At 45.1% G+C, this 16,606-nt stretch overlaps 1 protein-coding gene across 1 annotated transcript in view; it reads left to right on the plus strand.

Annotated features, from left to right (window-relative positions):
* MYO16 (myosin XVI) overlaps positions 1 to 16,606 on the plus strand; it is a 461,549-nt gene that overhangs the window by 90,064 nt on the left and 354,879 nt on the right. Inside the window, exons 5-6 of the mRNA XM_077754002.1 lie at positions 6,228 to 6,352; positions 14,944 to 15,087. Of these exons, the coding sequence (XP_077610128.1) occupies positions 6,228 to 6,352; positions 14,944 to 15,087 (269 nt within the window). The remainder of the gene's footprint in view (positions 1 to 6,227; positions 6,353 to 14,943; positions 15,088 to 16,606) is intronic.

Genomic DNA, 16,606 nt, shown 5'->3' on the forward strand with positions numbered 1-16,606 from the left:
TCTGCCCCCCCCCCCCCCCCCCTTTTTGTTTTGGTATAAATAACAGCAAGGAAATTCCAGACCCTTCCAGTACGATCTTTTGTCGGAGAAGAGGTTTAAAAGTTTTAGGAGCTGCACAGTGTCACAGTGCGTCTCACTCTGTCCTACTTGGTGCTAAGAAAAGCCGTCACATCTGCCTCTTTGTTCCCGTGCTCTTTGTCTGCTCCTCCAGAGCGCACGGATCAAAAGGTTTATTCTGAGGATGGCTTAGAATAATAATAATAATTAGCATTCAGCAGCCACGGGCCCTTAAAAACATGATCTCATTAATTCTGAGAGTGGGGTAAGTACCATTATCTTCATTAGGGACAATGAGAGCCGTGAGCCGAGCTGTCCTGTGGAAGGAAGGTCACCGATTCCCGGAGGCTGGGGTGACGGAGGCAGCGGTGGGGGACAGGGTGTGGCTCCCCGCTCCTGCCCCTCGCTCCTGGTGTCTGCTCCTCACGTGGGGTCACACTCAGATCTCCGGTGACTTGCTGGGGACAGGCTCCATCATGCCTAAAGGGACTGAAGCCTGAAGTTATGTATGCGCACCCCACCGCTGTGAAGTTTATCGCTTAGGGCCTTTGGGAAACGTGGACTTAACCGTGCACGATTCTGGATTTGCACAAACCACTCGGTTGCGTATTACTAGCGGAACCACTTCTATTTAGTAGCTTTCTGCTCTCCTTATTCCGAATGTCTGACAGGTACAGTAGTGAACAGTTCTCTGAAAACTAAAATCAAGTTCCCCTTCTTGGCAGAAGAACTAACTTGACTTAGAAACCTTTCCAGCTCCTGCAGGGATTTTGTTCGGCAAGAAAATGTAGTATTTACAAGGGCAGTGTTATGCATCTCATGTAAAGAAAAATGAGTGCCTTCCGTTGGGAGGTGGATTCTGAACGTGACGAAGGGGAAGGGAAGAGGGAGGCACAGATTCTCGATGGTTAGGAGAAGATCTGTCACGATGAGGGCTGTCACGATCGGTTTGTAAAATACACGCTTGCTGGAACAGATTCAGTTTCATATCGCCTAAATTGTTAATTCTGTTTTCCGTTTGTCACTGCTGGTGGGCTGGCCTGTGCCGCGCGCCCACCCGCCCCTCCCGCGCCTGGTACACCGCCTGCTCCCATCTGCCTGGGTCATTCCTACCTGTCTGTGTCAACTGCCACACTCACTCGATTGATTCTCTGGCCTCCTTGCTGGTGTGCTTTCAGGGTTCTGTGCTATGACAGGGTGGGCCGACGTCCTTAGAAATTTTTAAGATTCCCTGACGAGATGCTTATTAGCGTTCGGTGCTCAGTGTTTCAGAGGCACGTTCCCAGAACCGGGGGCTGCGGTCCTCAGATATTCTCTGTGCATCATACGGCTTCCAACCTGGGTACTTACCACGCTGTCCCATGTGGCGGGAGGCAGGCGAGGTCGTGAGCGAGTTGATTACACGGAAAGTCGCTGGTCACAGGTTCTAATTGTACTACCACCCCAACATCCACCGTACACCCGGGCACAGCAGTAAACCCCCGCTCACCGCCCGGTCTTCCTGGGCTGGAAATCGAGACAGCCACGGAGGGCTGATGGAGCCCTCGATGCATGTTGGATCTGCAGAGCGCGGAACACCCGTTGGCTTTCAGAGAAGGTGACTGATTATAAAATGGTCGAGCGAGGGCAGAGAGCACCGCAGGGGAGAACGGGGTGGTGGAGGAGGGATGCACGGTGTGGGGAAAGACATACACACGCGTGCTGGTCGCTTCGCTGCACACGCCCCTTCTCCTTCCTTTGAAATCCATCCTTTTAGAAAAAGAAGCTCGCAGTTACGCCCCTGAGCTCCTAATCTCCTCGACTTTCCCACTCAAGTCTGGCCTCTGCCCCTGCTGGAAATGCCCTTCCAAAGATGGCCGTTGCCTGCTTGGCTCTCCATTGGCGGAGCACCCTTCTGTTCTCGCGTGCTCCCTCACTCCCTGTAGTGCTCCTTTGACCTCCGTCACGCTCTCCCTCGAGGCCTCGCTCGCCTGCAGTGATCCTTCCATACCGTTCCCCATTCTCTTTGAGCTGCCGCTCAGTTGCTTTGGATGTGTGGCCGCACATGCAGACGCCACAGTGTTTTCCTGGTTCATCTCACCCTGTCCCTTGCGCTGTGACCGCCTGCCCTTCTCCCAAGAATACTCCTGCGGCTCAGATATCTCAGAAGGCCTTCTGCCCCGCCCTGTGCGATCTTCTTAAGTGTCTCGCCTTGGACATCAGCGGGTTTGGAATGCCATGCCCAGCACGGAAGCTTCATGCCCTGCCAAGATTCCGTCTTACCCTGACAGCCAGGAACCCAATATCTGAATGTCCCTTCTCGTTTCCTAAATCCCTGACATTGAATTGTCACCAAATTTTATCTCCTCCCTTGACATCCCTCTAATATGTTCGCATCTCTCACCCTTGTGGCGTTGCAGCCTTCGTTAAACCCTGGGCTTTCTGTTGTGGAACAGTCTCAGAAACTGACTTCGCCTTCCCTGATTCATCCTTTTATTATTATTATTTAAATTCAAGTCAGTTAACATACAGTGTAGTATTGGTTTCTGGAATAGAATCCAGTGATTCATTACTTACGTATAACGCCCAGTGCGCGGCCCAGCAAGCGCCCTCCGTAACGCCCGTCACCCATCTAGCCCATTCCCCCCACTGCCCCCCCACCTCCCCTCCAGCAACCCTCAGTTTGTTCTCTGTGTTTAAGAGTCGCTTATGGATTGCCCCTCTCTGTTTTTGTCTTAGTTTTTCCTTCCCTTCCCGTGTTCATCTGTTGTGTTTCTTAAATTCCACGTAGGAGTGAAATCCCGTATGTATCTTTCTCTGCCTGACTTAATTCCGTTAGCATGATCCGTTCTGGTTCCGCCCACGTTGTTGCAAATGGCAGAGTTTCATTCTTTTTCATCGCCAAGTAATATTCCTGATTATTCTTTAAAAGATTCCCAGATTAATCAGTCCAAAGTGACCTTGTGCGTTTCTTCTGCTTATAAAGTTCCCCTGAAATGCTGACGCTGCACCACCCTGAGTCCCCCCTGGTTAGGCTGGGAGGGCTTCCCGGCGTGCCTGGGGCAGTCCCGCACTGTGTGTCTGGTAGGGCTGATTGGGGGGGACGGAGTAAGTGGCTCACGACACCCTTTTGGCTCGAGCATGTTTTCTTCTCTTTTCTAGAACCTTCCTGTGCCTGCTCTGAGCATCCTTTAACTCTTGGGCTTCTTGGGAAGCTTACGATGGAGACGAAAATTAGGATTGGATGCGATTCTAGGAACGAAGAGAATGCTGTGCCACAGTCACTGTGGCTCATGTCATAGCGTCACGGCACAGCCGTCTGTGATAGCGCAGACCACCCGCAGTGCAAAATGGAAAATGGAGGGAAAGGAACGTTGCACTGTTGCAAAACCCAATATTATCTTAAGAGAGACGGTTAAGGAAAGTTAAGATGGGGTTTCGACTGACTTGAGGTGTTAATGTGACATGAGTGTTACACGTGTCCTGATGTTACCAGATGTTTTCAGGCGATAGTAATTAGTATCCCATGTAGTAACTTGAGGCTTTCAGGCAAATGATTTTTTTTTTCTGATTTCCTAAGTGGAAAAAAAAAAAAAAAGACTAGTTGCTATCAAAATAATAACTCTAATCAGGACCTATATTAATGTTTTTTTCAGAGAACAGGATGAAACTAAAACTTAATTTCTTTAAAAAAAAAAAAAAAGACCTGTCCTGTCCAATTATCCTTTACAAAATAGACTTCTTACGAGCTTTTGGTTATAGTTTTCCTGGAGTCGCCTGAGAATTTTGACTGAAAGAGAGGGAATCTCTGCTCCGTTGCCTTGCTGAAAATAGACTTCTGCTTTTTTCCTCAACACAGAACAAAAATCTAAAATCGCATCTTACTTGGTATCAGATTTGATTCAAAATGAAGTTTTAAAATAATAAGATACAATGTCATAATATTCCTCTCTGGTGCCTTCAGGACAGTGGCTGAAATAGATTGTATTCTCATGACATGTGGTAAATGAGCTGAAATGAGTGATCTCTAATCTGCTTTAATGTGTCTCTTATCACTGAGCTGTCTTCTTTTACGGTTCAGTTTTAATGGTGTGTGTAAATAATTCTCTAAAAGAGACGTAACTATCCAGTAAACACTGCGACGTTATAAACTTAGAATAACGTAGCCATCAGATTCTTCGACTTCAACGTGAAAAGTTGAACACTGACATTTGAGAAATAGTATTTTCCAATTTTAACTCCCACATCAAATTCCATAATCCTAAAAATAAGAATAGAGTGACACGATCGTTTTAGTTGGTTCTTAACAAACCTCAAAGCAACTCTTAGGGAAATCTGTTAGTTCTGAAATGGCATGTGGAGATTCCAAAGCTGGTAATTGGTTCTCCCGTCCTGTCCCCCTACTAAAATGGGTTTGGTTTGCACAGAGTATTTGAAACAAGCCACATTATTCAGATAGTGCATTTTGCTTTATTTTGTTTGGTTCTTGCCTGCCTCCTTACTGCAAACAAAAACAATGAATGATTGGTGCATAGCTCACGTAGCAGAAAGCTCCCGTCTACCAAGTGCTTGCTCAGTCCAGCGAGCCGGATACTGTGTTAGCGCTTGAGTGGGGTAATTTGTCCTCCTAACAACTAGCGAAGCCAAACCATCAGCCCCATTTTGCAGATAGAGAAACTGAGGCAGAAGACGAGTTACCTGCTCCCATTGGCACTAGTAGTCCGGGGAAGGCACGGCACTGAAAACCCAGCACCCTGACCCCTGAGGTTTGTCCAGGCTCAGAGAGAGAAAGAGAGCTGGATGGGGGTCGGAGGCTCTGGGCTCGAAGGGGCAAATGAAGGCAGGTGCGGATCAGGCTGAATGGTCTCTGCCCTGCAGACGGGTCCTGTGAATAATAGTGCATGTAACTGTGCTCCCTTGGGATGTGTGTCATTCTCTGAGGGACTGCGGGGGCAGAAGACCAGACAGGTTAAATGCCTTTGCCAGAGTCCCCCCGGGGAGGTCAGGCACCTGGCATGGCCAGGAGGAACAGTCTGGCATTGGTGCTTGGGTCCCCTGTGCCCCACACGCCCTCTGTGTTTGTGGCGAGGACACAGTCAGATGAAAGAGAGAGAGGGAGAGAGAGAGAGAGGGAGAGGGCTCAGAGAGTGTCTGATTCTCAGCAGTCACTGGCTGAGAGGCAGATGTTAATCATCATCATTCTCACCATCTCCATCACCACCACCACCATCATCACCACCATCATCACCATCATCATCACCATCGTCATCGTCATCACTATCATCACTTTCACTGAGAATAAGGTGGATTATTTCCCCTTAGTAAACACCTGTCAGGTCCAGGAACCAGTCCTGGGAACGGGATGCATAAATGCGCAGGTCTGAGCCTCCGTGCAGATTCACATGAAAGCTCGGGGTACAGGTATAAACAGGAGGGGGCAGACCTGACCTTCCCGTGGCCGCGTCCCCTTCCTCAGCAAGTCCGACTCCAGGGCTTCACTCAGCTTTAGTTACTTTCTCTTCATTAATGTGAACAGTCATGAAATGCTTGATTGGAGAATCTTTTTACATTTAGTTTGAAAACATGTGAGAGCTTCAGGGAAGCTGTGAAGACATCGCAGAGAGTTCCCGTACACCCTCTCCCAGCCCCCCACATCTACACCCACACGGCCGTGGCCCGTTTGCCCAGACTACGGTCTTAGCTCTGGTCCGATGCTATTCACTAAACTATAGACTTTACTCTGATTTTTCCAGGTTGCCTACCAAAGGTGGCTTTCTATTGCAGGGTACTACATTGCTTTGGGGAGCAGCTCTTTTGGCCAGAAAATTAGAGAGAGCAAAAGCTATGTTTTAGAGCCCATTTCAGTTCCATTCGATGGTTTAAAATACTTTGGGCAGTGCCCATTGACGACCCACGCCAAAGCAGAGGCACATTGAGAGCCTGGCATCTATAAGACATCGTGTCACATCCTTGGGATATAATAAAAGGAAAATGATTCAAGGCTGTTTCTTAGCTGTAAATAGGAGGCGTGCCGCAGGAAACAATTATGTGGACTTTGGATGAGATTTCAAAGCAGAAGTGGGGCTTCAAAGAGGAACTGGTTGAAAGAACAGTAAGAGAAAAGTAAGGCTTGACCCCCAGCGGCTGAGAAACATCTCTGCCTTCTGTTTCAAAGGCTGTTTTCCCCGTAGGCGTGGATCTGGGCTCGCTGCGCCGGCTGAAGCTGCAGAGGCCGGTGAGCATGCTAACAGACGTCAAGCGCTTCCTGTCCGGTGGCGGGAATGTCAACGAGAAGAATGAGGACGGAGTGACGCTGGTGAGTGAGTAGCTCTGACTCAGAAATATTGCTGATGTCGAGACTTTATTGATTTCTAAAGCCTGGAATTGGATACAATTAACTTTGGAAAATATCCTTTTTTTCCGATCATACAAGTCCTACATATGTATTGTAAAAATCTTGAAAACACAATAAGCACGCAGAAGGGGATAGAAGTCATTTATGTCACCACTCAGAGAAAACCAGTGCTTATAGGTTGGTATATTTTCTTCAAGCCTCCTTTCCGTGCAGCTTTAAAAATGTACAGTGACTTTTTAAAGTTTATTTATTTTGAGACAGAGAGAGTGTGTGAGCAAGAGTGGGGGAGGGGCAGAGAGAGAGGGAGAGACAGAATTCCAAGCAGGCTCCTCAGTGTCATCTTGGAGTCTGACGTGGGGCTTGAACTCACGAACCCATGAGATCGTGACCTGAGCCAAAAATCAAGAATCAGATGCTTCGCTGACCGAGTCACCAGCTGCCCCTAAAATAATTTTTATGCATTACTTTGTCAATGTGATGCTTGAAATGAAACTTATACAAGACTGTTTTCACTTTTAATTTTAAGCAAGACAAATTATGGGTTGCTCTGGGGAATGGATTTCTAAATCCAAGTGAAATCATGTCATTACTGGTTTTCATAGCCGGCGGGCACGGTCGCACTCACGTAAAACCAGCACAACTACCTTTGGATTAATTCTCATATAAACATAAGGTCTAATCCTGAAAATAGGAAACATTTGGCACTCTTGACCCCATAAAGCGTACTTGGGCTGGGCGTGCCTGTGTATAGTTAATTGTGGTGGATGCAAATGTCCAACAGCTCAGGGAAAATGTTGAAGAGGAAGGAAATTAGCAGAAGGGAGTATGACGCCGAAGGGCGGGATGCGTCGACGTGTCTGTAATCAGCGATTCTGTTTCTGCTCTGCATTTTCCCAGGGGGTGAGGTTAACCGGGGTGGGAGAAACAGCTTGTCTAAGTGGACTTTTGTGTCACAGGTGTGGGAGGCCTGCTCCAGTTTTAGATTCATTAACTGCAAATCGACCACCTTCTAGATGGAGCCGTCTTCCTCGATACTGACTTTGGGGTTCAGACTGTACGTTTCTAAAGACTATCAAAAATAACTCTGAGTTATAAGCAAAGAAAACAAAGCATGTTTAGAGTTTATTGAAAAATCACATATTCAAACGGAAGAATAGTCTGATTGATCTATTGAGGAGGAATCTATTAACCCCATCCTGTGAACAAAGTAGTAATGAGCAAAACGACGAAAGCCGTTTTCTCCTAGGCTTACCTTTCTTTGGGGAAGATACGTAATCTAAATAGAAATGAGCTAAATGTACAGCATATTAAAAATGGCAAGTGCAACGGAGGACATCCTAAGAGAAGATAAGGAGGTGGTGGGAGGTACACAGGCCAGATCTCATGGACAGGGAAGTTTGAGTGATGACCTGAGAGAAGTCTACACACACGGCAGGGGTGCCTAGGAGCGTTCCGGGCTGATGTGCCAAGTGGTATGTGCCAAGGCCCTGAGGCAGGAATGGGTGTCCTGTGATTTAGAAACAGCGCAGAGGCCCGTGAAGCTGAGCAGAGTAAAGGGAAGGAGTGAGGCAGCTGGACCGGCTCCCACAGGGTTTGTGTGCCTGTGTGAGGGCCCTTCACCTACTCTGAGTGAGATGGGCTCGCCCTGGAGGGCGCTGAAGAGAGCAGGGTGCGGCCCCACTTCGGTTCTGAAAGCATCACTCACTCTGACTTCTGTGTTAAGGACGGACTGGCAAAGGGCAGGGCTGCAGCACCGAGTTCCGGCGAGAGGCTTGGTTGAAGTGGCTCAGAGCTGCAGGAAGCCGAGTGGTGGAGATGGCCAGGTGTGCGGGAAAGGGGGCCGCAGACCGACCCCACGCACTTGCGGCTTCGGCCAGAGCGCCGGGGTCGGCCCGCAGTGCGGCAGAGAGGGCTGAGGAGAAAACGAGCTTGGGGCAGAAAGCACGCGGAAGCTTTGGAAACGGAGGCGGGAGTGCCTCTGGTCAGCTTCACGGACACGTGGGGCCCGGAGTGCAGGAGACGTCTGGACCACAGAATCACTTTTGGGGACGCGAGCGTATACGTGACGTTGAAAGCCCTGACCGTGGATAAAATCACAGATTTGATACAGAAGAAGAGAGAGTGTGGGACCCAGTCATGATGCTGAGGAAGAAGAGAAAGATCCAGAAATAAGACTGAAAGGAGAAAATCTCAAGGTAGGAGGAAAACCAAGAGATTGAGTTGTCCTAAGGAGCCAAGGAAGGGAGGCACAGAGATGATGAGGAGGAGGAGGGGGNTCAAGTGACTGGAGGTGGGGAATGGGCCGTCGGACTTGGTGATGGGAGGTGATGGGAGGTGATGGAGGTCGCTGGCCTCCTCACCGAGGGAAGGTGCAGCGGAGTGCTGGGCTCAAACCCAAGCTGGCATGGGCAGTAGTGCCTTTAACGCATGGAATGCACTAATGCCTGACACAGAGCAGAAACCAGGAAGGCCTTTGTGTCTTTGTTTGGCCTATGATATTGCAGATTTATATGTCTTTAAAAAAGTCACTTTTAAATAAAAATAGCAGGAGCGTTTCAAATACTGCTAAGTAAAAGGACCCACATACTCTGGTGCTGAAGCTATTGAAAGAAGCAGTACAGAGCAATACATCCCTGTCGAGTTCTGCCATCTTCAATTCTGACATTCTTTGTGACTCTTTTCTATTGAGCAGAGAGCATAAACGTTGCAAATAATTGTTGTATAATAACTAAATGATCATCTCTGATCGTCAAGCTTTTCACGAGGAAATTAACAGTGATCTGAAGGCTAGGAAGTTGTCCCTTGAAGATCACAGTATTTAGCAAGTGGTAATGTAGTTTGATTCTTATGCCGGAATCGATCAGTCTATCATGTTAATGACTGCCTCCCCAGAGCCCTCCTCCGGACTTTGTGTTCCTGTCTGTTATTGGAGGAAACAGTAAGAAGATATTCGTCCACAGATTTCTGTGGCTGAGTTGGAAAGTCGGTCGTGGTTCAGAATCATTTCCCACACTGTCAAATTGTGCAAGAAAGACGAAGCTATCGATGAAAGGCTCAATACCTCTTTCTCCTTCGTTAGAACGTGCAAGAAAATTACGGAACTTGGTGTAGCTCTTTTTGAAAGATCTCCTGGGGCGCACTGACTGATACCCTTTGTAAAAGAAAACAAAACCTCAGCAAAGGATACAATTCCGCGCCCCCCCCCCCCAAGGCCTTGTTATAGAACATATGGAAATGCATCCTTGAGTTTGAGTGCATTGATGCTCTTTGAAAATCTACCATAACGACTTTCAGATACGTTATGAAGATGCTGGTTCTTTACTCTTTTGTGACACAGTTTGATATATAACGTCTGGCCTTGGGACGTATTTACTTGGTTTGTTGGAAAAGAATTATTCATGAGATGCAAACATCAAACAATTTTATTTTTGTCTCCCCTTGTTATGTGAGTAGTGCTGGTTCATCCCTTACTTCTGGGTGAAGACTTCGCCAATGCCATCAGGTTTTTGGCCACACTTTATAGCACCATGCATAGACTCAACTTAGAGATTCACATGCCTGGTCCTTTATACCAGTGAAAACTCCCAGCTGGCATGAAGTCAGGGTTCACTGGTCTTTTGATCTCCTATTACCTCTAACCCCCCTGGGGTAGCTGTGGAATCCTTGTCAGATTTGCGTTTTTAATGTAATAAACACGGTGTCCAGAGTTACAGGGAAAGCCAGTTATACTGAAACATCATCATCATATTAAAATTAAATTTGCGATAGATAATGCGTGTGCTTCATTAGTAATGCACCGAGGAACAGCTTTACCCACTACCATCATGTTAGTAGATTTGAGCCTGGGTGATATCTGGAGATTTCGGCTTGGACAGCAATGTGATACAAGATTTCTTGTGATGATAGATAGCATCACAGCCATGCAGCCTGTGTTCACCGTTGAAGAATTTGCTAGATGTCAGTCGGGGGTAGAAAAAAGTAAAATGATTTCCCCACCCAAGTGTGCAACCCCTGATCTGTGTACAGATCCCACGGGGGCTGGTGGCTCAGGCTTGACGGACCGTGATTTCAGCTCTATCCTGAACCTGTTCCTGGTGTAGCCGGTCTGTAGAAGGGAGGGGGGTGTGATCACCTGTCTCCCCGCCTGCCACTGCCTTCTCTTCAGTGTCGCTGAAGTGGAGGGAGAGGAGGGGAGGAGACAGATGGGCAGGAGGAGACCCAGTGGGGGCTGGAGGCCTTTGACTTGACCTCCCGTGAGAGGGTGTCCTGCTCTCTGGGCTGGAAGCTGACCCTCCCTTGTGAGGGTGTGGGGTTCTTCAGATGCCACCTCCTCGCCCCCATCACGGGGACCTCCAGATGGCCCTTTACACCTGCCTCCGTGCTCGGGAATCAGGGGTGCTCCGGCCTGTCTCTCTCGCTCCCTCGGGCACACCTCCCCCGACACAGAACTGAAAACGAACACAGCTTGTCCCCTGTGTTTGTGTCTGCCCCTGGGGACTCCTGAGGGCAGGTGATGTCAGGGGGTCTAGGAGCTGCCCTCACTGCCCGCAGAGCAGGGAGCCAGCCCATCACTCGCCCTTTACTTTTTCTAGACAGGAATCAAAACCTAAGGGACGGTGTCCCCGCCATGCCGCGGAGGGCACATGGCTTCTGTGGGTGGTCACCGTGGCCGGGCTCTCCTGAGTGGGATGAGGGAGGAACCCAGCCCCGCCAAAAACTGTCCCACATGTACGCTGTCCTTTCAGCTTGCATTTTCACCTGTCATGCCCTCAGTCTTGAGGTCGAAGTCAAAAGTAATCTAGCCAGTTTTTGGACAACTATTTTCAACCGTATATATATATATATATGGTCTCGCTTTGAGATAGGATATTATCTTCACACTCAGTCCAAACTATGGTAGGAAAAATCCTCCGTTAATATTCTGATATAAAAGCGGAATAGGAGAAGATGTGAAATTATTGGTTCAAAACCTGGTTCATTCCTGTAAGTGTTTGAATAGCTGTTCCTCAGGATTGATTTTCATTTACTCTCAACATCACGTTCATCCNAAAGTCAAAAGTAATCTAGCCAGTTTTGGGACAACTATTTTCAACCGTATATATATATATATGGTCTCGCTTTGAGATAGGATATTATCTTCACACTCAGTCCAAACTATGGTAGGAAAAATCCTCCGTTAATATTCTGATATAAAAGCGGAATAGGAGAAGATGTGAAATTATTGGTTCAAAACCTGGTTCATTCCTGTAAGTGTTTGAATAGCTGTTCCTCAGGATTGATTTTCATTTACTCTCAACATCACGTTCATCCCGATTTAGGGCGGCGGAGGTCACAGACCTTAAAGAAGATCACATTCAATGGGCATATGTTTCGGATTTCACACACAGCTTCTTTTTAAAAATTAGATGCACAAATACAAGACTGAGTGACAACAACACCCATTTCCCATGTTACACAATAAAAAGGACTTAACTCTGAGTGGCAAAAGCCCTTTCACTGTGCAAGTAGGGAGGAAACACAAAGGAAAGTACTGATGCCACTGAATGTAACAAAACTACAAGCAGACGTTTACACATCAAACAAGAGCAAAATTAAGAGGCAGATAATAAACCAGGAATAATACTTGCAACAGCTCTTTCCAAGTGTTGATATTTTTAAAATATGCAGTGTTCCTAGAAATGGATGAAAAGGATGATCCTCTCTCAGTAGTGAAACAAATAATACTGAGAGTCATTTCACTAAAGAAAGTACAGCTATCCTGTAAATATACTAAAATAGACCCATTGTTAGGAATCGAGTACACTGAAATTATTTATAGTTGTTTTAGTAATGAATCCTGAAGGGCAGATAGCTAAGTAAGGGTCTGTGCACCCTTAGGTCTCTGCACACAGGATCTCTGCACATGCAGGTCTATGCACACAGGGTCTGTGCACACACAGGTCTATGCACACGCAGGTTTATGCACATACAGGCCTGTGCACACTCAGGGTCTATGCACACACAGGTCTGTGCACACACTTGTCTCTGCACACACAGGGTCTGTGCACACACAGGTCAATGCACACAGGGTCTCTGCACACACACAGGCCTATGCACACCAGGTCTGTGAGCACAGAAAGCTGAGTCCCTGCACACGGCCCTAGATGGGGTGGAAGTTGGCAGAAAATGGACATTTTTTACACTCTGACTTAATGAAGAGAGTGCCCCCCGTGGGGTCTGTAGGATTCAGAAGCTGGTTGTCGGGAGAATCAAGGTAAAGGCTCTAAGCTCTTCATATTTTCCTGTAATGAATTTTTAAAACTCTGTTATCTCTTGTGATGATGTGGACGTATTCAAAGTTAGGGCTTTTCACTTCCGTTTTGAGATTGCCTAGGATTAAAGGTGTCTGCCTCCAGAGACGTCACTGGTAGCTCATGCTTTGGATCGTGTTTCTGCCGAATGAGCCAAGACTTTCCTTTTAGTCTTTTCCTTGAGAGCCGTGCCTGACGTGACAGGCTAAGAGCTGAGCTGCATTTGAAATGGCAAAACCCAAGTTGGCCGAGTAGAAAGCAAATTTACTCTTAAGGAGTTCATCCTGTGAACTTGACATCATTAGTAACAGGTGCTAACCAGCAAATGGGCAGTTCCTCGTGTATTTTATATCTTTGATTATTCAAATAATGTAGGATAAATTTAGGGGCAAGTGAAAGATTTCTTTTAGGAGAATGAGTATATAAAATTAGTTTTCTCTAAAATATTTGTGGTATTAGGGCGCCTGGGTGGCTCAGTCTGTTATATGTCCAGCTTCGGCTCAGATCATGATCTTGCAGTCTGTGGGTTCGAGCCCCATGTCAGGCTCTATGCTGATAGCTCAGAGCCTAGACCCTGCTTTGGATTCTATTTCTATCTCTCTCTCTGCCCATACCCTGTTCATGCTCTGTCTCTGTCTCTCTCTCTCAAACATAAATAAACATTACAAATTTTTAAAAAATACTGTGGGTATTTTATTCTTGGGACTGTTTGCTAGAGTATTAATGAAGTAAATTCTATATATAACAAAGTATGAGAAGATTGATGTGAAATGTAATCTCTTAATGTTTATGCCTTAATTTGAATGGATATATTTGCTCCTTTGGCACAGTTAAATATAAGAAATAAACATATAGGTATATACTGTACATTAAAGAGCATAATCAGGTCCAGAGGTAAAAAAAAAAAATGTTTTTACTGGATTTTATTAATATATATGTACCTGTATTTAATAAGTCCTTTGAACCTAATTGTAATTTTGTCTTTATAATAAAAACAGAATCCCATGCTACAAAACCAGAAAGGACTCACTGTTTTTACTACTTTTATATTATTTTTGTTTTTATTATTTTTAAATTTTTAACGATTTTTTATTTTTGAAAGACAGAGAGAGACAGACTGTGAGCAGGGGAAGGGCAGAGAGAGAGGGAGACACAGAATCCGAAGCAGCTCCAGGCTTCGAGTTGTCCGCACAGAGCCTGATGCGAGGCTCAAACTAACGGATGGCAAGTTCATGACCTGAGCCAAAGTCAGATGCTTAACTGAACCACCCAGGTGCCCCATTTATTTTTATTTTTCCTTTCCTCATAGTTATTTATTATTATGTTTGCGAAATCAATCGTGTGGTTACTTAATAACCTCATTTAAATTGAGAACCAGTTTAAGTCAGTTGAGAGTCCAACTTCCACTCAGGTCATGATCTCACAGTTCATGAGTTCAAGGCCTGCATCGGGCTCTGTGCTGACAGCTCAGAGCCTGCTTCAGATCCTGTGTCCCTCTCTCTCTGCACCTCCCCTGCTCACGCCCTTCCTCGAAAATAAAAATAAACATTAAAAAAAGAATAAAATGGGTGTGATGAGAGTTGGCTTACAAATAAAGCCTGCAGCTCAGAAACGGGACTTACCACATCTGAAAATTTGAATCATTTTACAAACCCTGATCTCCTCATTGTAGCTCCTATGGCTTGATTTCTAAACTTCAGGTTGCATTCAGAAACTTAATGGGGAGCATGTTCACATGAGACCTGCATCATCTTTTTAAGGTCTGTCAGGATTAACTCATCCTTTCTGGTGTTCTTGCACCTTTTACCTGTTCATAAACATAAAAACGATCACATTTCCTATTGTCATTTATGTCGTCCGGTCTCCTCTGGTCACACCATGTACAGGGCCCGAATTTCCGAGCCAGTCACTGCATGTGTGACTTACGGGCAGGAGGCGTTAAAGAGTTCAACGATTGTATTTTATATTTAAAAGTATTCAGATTATAGTAGAAGGGGACACTAAAAAGGGAAATGGGAATTAAATGAAAAAGTGCACGTTGTCAGGATCAGAAGGGAAGGAATAAATAATTCACCTGTAAGCCTTTTTGCAAAGAAGGCTGATGTCCAGTGATAGCAAGTAAATAAAACTGCGTGAATGTTCTTTTCTAAAAGGTATTTTAGGTTTAGTATTTTATTAGCTCTCTTCAAACCACTGAATAAATTGTTTTCATGCCACTGCTTTTTTTCAAAAGTGATATAACAAAAAATTTCTTCATTGCAGTTACATATGGCGTGTGCCAGTGGCTACAAGGAGGTGGTGTCTCTTCTTCTCGAGAATGGCGGGGACCTCAACATAGTAGACAATCAGTATTGGACCCCTCTCCATTTGGCAGCAAAGTATGGCCANAAAGAATGGCCAGGTGAAGTGATTTCCCAAATTACTTTGAAAAATTCTATAAGTAACGTTATCATTTCATATCTGATTTTTTAAAATTTCAAATTGTGTACTAAGTGTATGACTTTTAAGGACATCATATTCATAAACAAATATTTTTATGGTTCAAAGAAAACGTCTTTTGAAAGGATACATAAAACATACATTGTCAGGATTCTGCATGTTGTAGTCAAAATTGTTGGATAAATAACACAAAATTGTAATGGACTTATTATTTTCTTAACATTACATAGTCTTTTTAATAGCTTACAGTTTCATGAGTCATTAATAATTCTACTTGTTCTCTACAATTAGAAGTACAGCACAATTACATTTTAGTTTTTATTTTTCACTATAAATTCTATTTCACCTTAATGAATGAAGAATGAATAATCAGATATTTTTTTCTCTGAATTGATTTTTGGCTACAGCTAATATAGCCTGAGTCACTAGTGCACAAATTACTTTCTTACTGGGTACCATTATATCATGAAGAAGAGGCAAACTGACTTCTAAGTGACTTATGTGGGTGAATATGATAGCTGTGTTCATAACAACTGATTAGTAGTAAAATCTGTTTATAAAATACACAGTATTTTGTGTTAGAGAAAGCCTGACTTTCTCTACTGTTTGGGAAGATGCCTCAATTTTACATAAATATGGAGGTTGAGGTTAAACTTGTTGATTCTCAAACATTGGTCTGGGGTGACAGTCACACCTCTTAAGTTCATAGGAGGTTGAGTCTCTTAGATCCTAACTGGTATGGAAAATAGCAATCATAAAATTTGAGTACTGCAGTTATTGAAATAGTGGAAAACATTTGCATTTCAATCATTGTGGGAAAAGCACATTGCTTAGGGAAAGTCTTTTAAATTAATGAAAACATCATTGGCTTTGCCAGCATTTCCTGTATTAAAAGATTCATTCATTCAAGAAATGTTTCTAACAGGTTATTTATTAAGTCCCCCAAACTGTGCTTTTAGCAAGTGAATGTGTGTGTGAGTAAATGGATGGGTTAAAGGGATGTGGCTGCAGGTCGTGAAGTCATGGGGCCGAGGGTCCCAGGTCCCCCAAGTAGATCAGAGGAGTCCTGGGGAGGTCAGTAACCTCAGTACACCATGAATACATCTGTGCTCCATTTCTAGGACTGCAGGTCTTGTCTTTAGTGAAAAGCAGAGAAGCAAACATATAAGCAAGTACTATTTCCTAGGCCCCAGCCTGTTGCTCTGTGCTGAAGAAATGGTAATCAGTGACTTATCAGAACATGCTCATTATAGTCAGAGATCCCTCTCGAAGGGCTAAATCGGCAAGTGAGTGATAGCTTGGTAAAATGTAACAGAATGCCACTACAACTTAATTAAGTAAGGCTTTCATTGTACCCAATTTAAAAATTTTTCTGATTGGACTTTTAGAGTTAGATCAGGTTTCATTTCAAAGAATAATAAATTGTTTCCCCTTAATGACTTTTGTTAGGTAATGTACTCTGGGGGAATAGGACTAGATTGAACAG

Source organism: Crocuta crocuta, unplaced genomic scaffold, assembly GCF_008692635.1.
Source record: "Crocuta crocuta isolate KB4526 unplaced genomic scaffold, BGI_CrCroc_1.0 scaffold31, whole genome shotgun sequence".
In the NCBI taxonomy this organism is placed as follows: Eukaryota; Metazoa; Chordata; class Mammalia; order Carnivora; family Hyaenidae; genus Crocuta; species Crocuta crocuta.